The 9,595-nt window shown below is 40.8% G+C and overlaps 1 protein-coding gene across 1 annotated transcript; it reads left to right on the top strand.

Moving 5' to 3' along the window:
- The first annotated feature begins 397 nt into the window (after positions 1-397).
- Positions 398-9,370, top strand: LOC149145245 (uncharacterized). Its single transcript, XM_089452383.1, has 3 exons — positions 398-893; positions 8,847-8,928; positions 9,121-9,370. The coding sequence occupies exons 1-3, from the start codon at positions 398-400 to the stop codon at positions 9,368-9,370; spliced, it is 828 nt and encodes a 275-aa protein (XP_089308509.1).
- Positions 9,371-9,595: the final 225 nt, after the last annotated feature.

Genomic DNA, 9,595 nt, shown 5'->3' with positions numbered 1-9,595 from the left:
ACATTTATAAGATCATTGCTAAGATCATTGCAAATCGCCTCAAGCCCATCCTCTCAGCCCACATCTCCTCGAAACAATTTTCCTTTCTCCAGAACTAACAAATACATGAGGCCGTTGGCACTGCACATGAACTTCTCCACTCTGTACTGACTAGGAACTCAAAGGCATGATTCTGAAGATTGACCTATCCAAAGAATTTGACAAAGTCAACTGGCTTTACCTTCGTATGCTGCTAACCCATCTTGGCTTCCCCTATTCCTTCATCAAATGGATCATGTGTTGTATCACGAATGTGTCATTCATTATGCTTATCGATGGCTCTGCCTCCCCTTTTCTCCATGCGGAAAGAGGACTGAGGAAAGGATACCCTCTCTCACCTTTACTCTTTCTTCTCATCATGGAAGGCCTCAGCCGAATCATCGGAGAGGAATGCAGACTGGGGCGAATAAGGGGTATCAAAATTACAGAAGACTGCACCCTCACCCACTTGTTGTTTGTGGATGATGTATTGATCCTCTTAAATGGGGGTATTGGGGACACCTCTGCTTTTCACCGATCCCTTGGCATCTTCCTCAAGGCCACAGGCATGGTCTTAAATGAGGAAAAATCCACTATAACTGCCACAGGCTGCTCCCAACATGAGATTCAGTTTGCTCTCAGAAGATTTTCCTTTACAGAAGTCCAATTAGAAGAAGGGTTGAGATACCTAGGATATAGGCTAAAACCCCTTGGATACAAGATAGCAGACTGGACATGGCTCATATCAAAGGTGGAGAAGAGGCTCAACATCTGGTACCACAAATATCTCTCCAGGGCAGGGAGGCTGGTACTCATCAAGGCTGTCTTAGAAGCCACACTAGTTTATTGGATGACTCTGGCATGGATTCCCAGAGGTATCATGTCTTGCCTACAAAACCTATGCTGCAGGTTCTTGTGGAAAGGAAATTAGCCGGGGATAATTTTTGCATGGACAAGCTGGGAATCATTGGCCCTACCAAAGAGTTGGGGAGGATGGGGCATCAAGAGGTTGAATAACTCCTCACAAGCTTTGGCTGCAAAGTTATGGTGGAAACTGCTAAATAATAATAGCCTTTGGACGAAGGTAGCAGTATCTAAATACATCCATCCAGCAAGTGTACAAGACTGGATCAGACAAGACACCAGGCAGAATAACATCTCCATTATCTGGAAGGCTATCAACAACACGAAGGAGCTCATTCGCAGTGGCCTGACATGGAGAATTAGATCAGGGACAAAGATACAGATAGGCACTGACCCCTGGGTGGGTTGTGGAAACACTCACACACTCACGGAAAGCCTGAGAGGACACCTATAGGCCAATGGAATAGTGCACATCAATCAGATTGTAGACGAGGCACACACTACCATATTTCAGCAAGCTTGGAGAATTACAAATGATTTGAATATCCCTGGTTGCTCGCAGTAGGAATGGCACAATTATACAAATGCTTTGATGGAGGCCCACATTAGAATAACCGAGGGTGAGGATGAGCTTATCTAGGCACATGCTAAACATGGTATATACTCCCCCAAGATAGGCTACCAAGTACTAATGGAAAGGCACAAACCACTGGATCTGGCTCAGTAGTTGAAGCATATGTGGAAGTTGAAGGTGCCCCCGCGAACTAAACAGCTCATGTGGTCCATCCTCTACAAAAAAGTCCTGACTGGGGCCAATTTAATGAAAAGATCCTTTGCAGGGCCATTCTGGTGCCATCTCTAAAAAAGCGACAATGAGGATACAGAAAACCTTTTCCTAAATTTCCCTCTCACTGAAGATCTATGGAATGGCTTCCTTGGTTCGATCTCTTCCGCTTTGAAATGGCAGGGTTCTAATTTCGCTGAAGCTTGGAACACTTGGTGTTCTACTAACTCTGTCAGACTAAAAAACATACCGCTTCTCATTATCTAGGCCATATGGATAGCCAGGAATCAAGTCATCTTCCATCAAATACCCCTCACTGGCCCTCCATTTCCTCTAGCCTTCTAGCCGATTTTAGTTCCATACCCGAAGAGGAAGACCAGCCGACCCATAGGATCATTACACCAGAAGTCATCAACCCAACCCATCCTTGGGCTTATTTTGATGGATCAGCACAGGAGAGGGGTTGTGGTGGGGGGGCTATTCTACATCTGTCTGAATCTCATTTTTACAAAATAAAAATGGGCCTGGGAAGGGGAACAAACAATTTTGCAAAGCTCATCTCAGCAAAAAACCTCATACACTTTGCATTATCCAAAAACTACCATCATTTATAGTTATTTGGAGATTCACAAATTATTCGCAATTGGATAAATAAAATAGCTCACTACAATACATACACTTTACACCACATTTTGGGTGAAACACACAGACTCATATCTCATTTTGACGTCTTCTCTTGCTGTCACATCTACAGGGAATGCAACTCAGCTGCTGACAGCTTATCCAAGGAGGTGGTGCTCAGGGATGACACTAATTGGTTGATCATGGAGTAAAGAGACGACATCATCTATCAGTATTACCACAGGCCGTTCATAGAGCTTGGAACATGAAGTATTTTCAATTGAGATTGTAATTTTGCTTTTTGGATCTGGTCGAAAGCCAAATGTAATTATTCATTGTTTTCTATTATCTTTAGTATAGACAGTACAAAGCTCTATACGAAGAGTTCCACAGTATACATATAGAATTTTTCATATGAAGAAGCCTCACTCGAGGTGAAACACAATTTTTGAATGTTTTGATGAAGGACAGGCCACCCCTGAATATTGTATATGCAACGCATCTGCAAAATACAGTTTCTTTATTAATAAAGAAAGTGCGACTTTTTCCACGGGAAAAAAAAAGTTAGTTGAAATCATATTCATCAATTAAATTTGAACTTTAACCAATTTTGAAAGTATTAGCCTATGTCCAAATTTTATTATTACATTAAAGAATAAACAATGATATTTATGGAAGGTTTTATTGAATGAGCTAAATTATATCATATTTTTATCTTCTTTTAAAATATGAATGCCTGTGGCTTATAATGAAATCTTTCATTGTGGAAAACATGGAATTTGGTATAGATGAAGAAACTGGGATGGTCCGTAGAGGGTTCTAGGGTTTAACTAAGCGAGTGACAGAGGGTAACAGGCACCCATGGAGGCACGGGGAGGAGGAAGCTCCACTCCCTCCTACTGTAATATGGTAGCAAAGAAAGGAACAGGAGGGAAAAAGAACAAATCTCCACAACCCTTGTAGGTCAAGACAAAAAACATCAAATCTCAGAAGGGGGAAGGCAGCAAAACCCATGTAGATCAAGGAGCACACAAAGAAGACCGTCAGGAGGAGAAAGAGGAGGACATACATCAGGGAATAGAGAACAGAGCCAAGATGGGGCCCTGTTAACCCAAGACCATAATGAAACCTTGGGTTATTCTGAATGATCCAACTCTGAAAGTGCATAGGGATCACATGGCAAACAATGCCATCATATGCAAATTTATGGGAATCTGGCCATCAGAGAAAGCGTTGTACACCTGGATAAAATACAATTGGAAACCAAAAGGGGAGTTAAATATACATCTTGGATCCAAAGGTTTTTTTACTGTGGTGTTTACAAACATGGAAGAAAGAGACAGGACTTTCGAAGGAGGACCATACTTCTTTGTAGCTGTTGGTCCCTATATGCCGCGATGGATTATGAAATTCGTGCTAGAATGAGAAACCTTCACTTCGGTATTGGTATGGATTAGACTATGCTCCTTACCTTTATATTATTGGATGCCATAGTCTTTAAAAGCTATAGGCAATAAATTAGGTCATTTCTTAAAAATTTCAGAGGCAACTCTACGGGGAAAATATACATCCTATGCTCATATATGTGTGGAGATGGACCTCTCAGGAGCCCTTCTAGATGAGGTCATTCTAGAAGTTTATGACGAGGAATGGGTTCAAACAGTTGACTATGAAAATATGCCGTTCAGATGTCACAAATGTCATGAGCATGGGCACCTATCTAGAGACTGCCCTCTTAATAGAAGGGAGGAAACCATAAATACTAGGAAAGGGAAAGACCAGACAGGTTTCACCAAAGTAGGAGGAAAAGGAAAAGAACGGGGAAGGATGACACAAAACAATCCTATTGCGAATGATAACAAAACAAAAAGTTACAATAGTTTTGAGATCTTAGGAGAAAAAGAAGTAGATGGGTGATCAAGAGAGTATAGAGAATCAGACAACAAGTGGGAAAGGAAAAGAGACCAACATGGAGTTCACTTAGGAACAAAATGAACATACGATGGACCCTTTGAGTACCATGGAAATAGAAAAAGACTAGGAAATAACTCAAAGTGAAAGTGGTACAGAGGATCAAGACTTACAGGAGATCCTGGAAATGGAGAACCTAGAGCTAGAAAAGTTTCTAGAACAAGGAGGAAACCTGGGGGTAAACACCATCCCTCAGGAGGATGTGGACATGGTCCAATAGATATTCCTTAACATGTCACATCAAATAGCTATAGGAGTCAAATGAGGACATGACAACCAAGAAAGCAAAGGGACTTCCTCAATAGGATTAATAATAGGAAAACTAACAAAGAATCTAGGCAAGAGGAGGGGAAGAAAAAGATAGAAAGAACTACTACTAGTGTGTGGCAAACTCATGATTAACTCTGGAAGGATGAAAGACCTTTCCAGTTACTCCTTTATAACCCCACCTCAATGAAAATCACAACCTAGAATATTAGAGCACTAGGGAGCAGAAGAAAACAGACGAATCTAGGTAAAAGAATCAGAGGGGAAAAACCTGGCATAGTATTCATACAGGAAACAAAATGCTCAATGGAGAGGATCCAAGAAAAACATAGAAAATGGTTAAATAGATATGAATACCTTGAAGTTAAGGCAAACAAATCTGCTGGTGGCATTCTCACTCTATGGGACCCACAAAGGTTTGGTGTGATTGATGTAGAGGCATCCAGACATCACCTTTCTCTGATCATCCAACCGGTGGGTGACATAAAATGTTACATGATCACCAATGTGTATGGTCCACAGCCAATGGAGGATAAACTTGAACTCCTCACAACACTGGAGGATATGAAGAAGAGATACCCAGCTCTACCCTAGATTCTTGGAGGTGATTTTAACATAATAAAATCACTCATGGAGAAGAAAGGAGGAACTAGAACACTTGGTAGAGACTTAGTTGCCTTCCAGAACTTCATCACCAATAATTGGCTGATATGGAAACAAGTAATGGAATATTCACTTGGAATAAAAAAAGAGGGGGCCCTACCCAAGTTTCCTCCAAATTGAACAGATTTATTGTTTCACAGGAACTTCTTCTCAGGGGAAGCAACATTACTGCACTCATACTACCTTTTGGGGGTGTAGATCACTGGCCTATCCAATTGGAAGCTTCTCTTTCTGGTAAAGGAAGGAACACCCCCTTCAGGTTTGAGAACGCTTGGCTCACACATTCACATTTCCTCACAAACATTGAAAAATGGTGTAAGGAAGAGCTACCCCTTTAAGGTACAAAGATGTTCCTTTTACATTGTAGGCTCAAACACATTAAAAACATACTCAAAGAATGGAATAAAAAGGAATTTGGTAACATCTTTAAAGCTAAAGGAGATGTGGAAAAGAAACTAAAGTAAATAAATAAGATTTTTATCAGAGAAGGCTATACAGATGAAAGGAAAGAGATGGCAGAGTCACTCCAATAGGAGTGGGACAATAGATGTCTTCAAGAGGAAATATTCTAGAGACAGAAATCCAGAGTAGAATGGATTAAATAAGGGGAGAGAAACACCAAATTCTTTCACAGATCCACCATAGCTCACAGAAACAATAATAGAATTGTGAAACTTACAGATTAGCATGGAATAGAGAGAAACACTCATGAAGAGATGGAGAAGGTTCTACTCCAGCATTTTCAAGAAATTGTTGAGGAAACCTCGGAAGACAGATACCAGTTTACGAAAATATTTACTCAGTACATTCCTAAATTGGTTACCAGAGAAGATAATCATAATCTCAATAGACCAGTAACAGAGGAAGAAATTGAGAAGCCGTGAAAGAGATGAAAAATGGGAAAGCACCAGGCTCGGATGGCTTTAATGTGGACTTTTTCAAAAAATGTTGGTGGATAGTGAAACAAGACATCCTAGAGGTAGTGGAAGGCTCTCGAAGATTTAAGACAGTCTTAAAGGCGCTCAATGAATTTTTCATAGCCTTAATCCCCAAACAGGTAAAGGTCACCTCTCCAGATATATTTAGACCTATAGCATTATGAAATGTGATATAAAAGATTATATCAAAGTCATTGCCAACCATCTCAAACAACTCCTCCCAACCCTAGTGTCAGAGGAGAAAATGGGTTATGTGGAAGGAAGACAAATTCTAGATAATATAATTCAAGCACATGAAATGGTTCATTCACTCATTACCAACAAATAGGCAAGAATGATAATGCAAATGGACATTGCAAAGGCCTATGACAAACTTAGATGGTCATAAATAAGAGTAATATTAAAAGCCTACGACTTTGACTACAATTGGATTAAATAGGTTATGGCACTAGTTACCACTACTAGCTGTTCAATTCTGCTCTCCTTCCAAAACCTTCAAGCCCTCTAGAAGTCTCAGGCAAGGAGATCCTCTTTCTCCTTTCCTTTTAATTCTAATGATGGAAGGGTTAGGGATAGAAATCAGAGTTGCTAAGGAGGAAGGGAGAATTCATGGTCTGAGACTCACCGAAGGTGGGGACATGGTCACACATCAGCAATTTGTGGATGATACTATGCTTCAGGGCACACCCACTGTCAAGGAAGCTAAAGCATTCAGACAGATTCTAAGTGAGTTTGCTAGGGCAGCGGGCACAGAGGTAAGTCTTACTAAATCAAATATTTTCTTTTTCAATACTGATATTTCCATACAAAGAAATCTTTCCAGAATTTTGGAATTTCAAAGGGAGTCGCTGCCTCTGAAGTACCTGGGAGTTCCTCTCACTGACAAACCACTACAGAAGGATATATGGGAGCCTGTTCTTAATAAGCTAAAAGATAATATTAGAAAATGTACAAATAGAGCACTAAATCTAGTAGGGAGACTAATTCTTACTAAGGCTATCCTCCAAAGTATCCCTATTTATATGCTATCTGCCATTCCAGCACCAACTGTTGTAATTACCAATATAAGAAACATTCAGAGAGACTTTCTCTTGGGGAAGGGTGAAGAAAAGAATAAGTTGGCCCTTGTGGCATGGGACAGAATTTTCAAACCTAAGTCCCATGGTGGCTTGGGTCTTCATGACCCAGGAATTCTTAATAGAGTTCTTGGTGCAAAAATCTGGTGGAGATGGCTAAAAGAAATACAAGCCCCCTGGGAAAAACTTTGGAAGCAAAAATATGCGAGAGAATGGAAAGAGAAGAATCTAATCAGAATGATAAGACAAGTAAAAAGTTCTGCAATTTAGAATAGGGCATGGGAGAATAGGGCCGTAGTCCAAAATCATTGTTTTTAGGAGATCAGAAATGGAAACTTGGCTTGGTTCTGGGAGGATAATTGGTAGCAGGAGGACAATCTCTGAAGTGAAGAATTAGCAGACATTCACACCGACACCATCAACAAAGGATTAAGGTGGGTAAGTGACGATTGAGACCTATCAAGGAACAACGGGAAATGGAGAACATGGAAACTTCTAGATTACAGTGGAATGGGCATGCTGGATACTCAAGCTATAGCCCTTATAGGTCTTCTAGACAAGAGACAAATCTTAAACTCAAACTTGGATGATCAACTAAGATGGGGAAGAACAAGGAAGGTCTCTTCAACCATAAGGAAGCCAAACGATAGATTCATGGCTTAACCTTCCAAACGCTGATAAGACGTGGAAAGAAATCTGGGAAAATTGTCATTAGAGGAAAGTCAAAATGTTCAAGTGGCTGGTTCAAATGGGCACGATTTTGACATGGGATAACCTAAGAAAAAGAGGCTTTGTTGGCCCCTCAATATGTCACTTATGTAGACAACAAGAAGAAACTACAAGTCATCTCCTGAATAGATGCACTTTCACTACAATACTTTGGAATTGGGTTGGAGAAGTCTTCGAGTAGACAGACAGAAATGTAAAAGACATCATTACTACTTTGAAGAATTGGCAGAATTTTTTTTCGGATAATGAGATCATTAACTATGCCTGGATGCTGACCACAGGATTCATAATTTGGAATGTCTGGAAGGAGCGCAGCAATAATATTTTCAAGGAGAAAGTGAGTCCAGTGAGCAGCATCCTTAAGCTAATCCTCAAACAACTCAAAGAGACTATTCATATCCTAGGAGGTGCAGCTACTGGCAAACCCATTGGACAAAAAGAGGCTAGAATATTGGAGACGTTAGAGCTCAAGGTTCATCCTCCTTAGGGTTCTATGCAGATCGAAAAGAATACCTTATCAGAAAAGTCTTCATGGCAACCCCCTTCACATGGCTTTTTAAAATTTAACATAGATGGGGCCTCAAAAGGGAACCTGGGAGAAGCAGGATATGGAGGGGTCTTGAGGGATGAGGAAGGAAGCATACAAGTCATCTTCCATAGTTATCTAGGAAAGGCAAATAATAATATGGCTGAGTTCATGGCGATGGAATTATGCCTGGAAATACTGCTCAAGTAAAACATTCACAATGTCATCATTGAGGCTGACTCAAAATTAGTCATTAATTTAGTGAAGATGATAAATGCTAGCTCTGCTCCACAGAAAGTCTCAAAACACTGGCGGCTTCTGCAAGTCTACCAAAGAAGTCAAGCACACCTAAGAATTCTAAGAACTCTTAGGTTGGTACATGTTCGCAGGGAAGCCAACAAAGTTGCGGACTAGCTTGCCAATGAGAGGGTACGAAACAATCATATCGACTTGTGCTGTTGGTGGGAGGAGGTAACAGATGATGGGTTGAAAGAGGGATGCTCATCCAGGGCCCTCAGGGACTGACAGCAGTATCAGGACAAATCAAGAGACATAATTTTACTCGATGAAAATGATGGATAAGTTCACTTTAGACTACCTTTCAGTGGAGATGCACAGTAGGTTATCAAGACGGAAGATAACTGTGGATGAATGTTTCCACAGAAGACAAAGACGACAATGGGAGGAATTACTGGGGTCAAAACTGCTTGTAATCTCTGACCCAAGAGAATTTTTCATGGAAGACAAGCGATACCATTCAGAAGGCGACACATGGAGATGGTTGGACAGTGATTACCACCTTTATCGCTGGGTATTTCGTGATCAGTTGTGGGGTCCGTTTTGGATTGTGGCCATTAGATTTGGAGAGGGCAGATCAACGGCCACCTTTTGGTATGCTGGTTGGTGGGGCTGACAGAATAAAACCACTAATGGTTTACCACCTTCATTGGGCGCCTTCCAAACTGAAGATGGTTTTAAAGAAAAGCCAGTGATTCCACTCAAGAATCAACACAAGACAGAGGACCGATAAAGCAAACCACCTTCATCGCGTAGTATTCAGTGGGATTTTTAAGCCGTGCAATATGGATTCCAGCATTTGGATCAAAAGGAACAGATCAACAATCATCATTGATCGTGA

The sequence above is a fragment of the Pinus tabuliformis genome, chromosome X (assembly GCF_031772625.1).
Source record: "Pinus tabuliformis cultivar Carrire ecotype Pingquan chromosome X, CPIR1, whole genome shotgun sequence".
In the NCBI taxonomy this organism is placed as follows: Eukaryota; Viridiplantae; Streptophyta; class Pinopsida; order Pinales; family Pinaceae; genus Pinus; species Pinus tabuliformis.
This window is presented reverse-complemented; position numbering and strand designations above follow the sequence as displayed.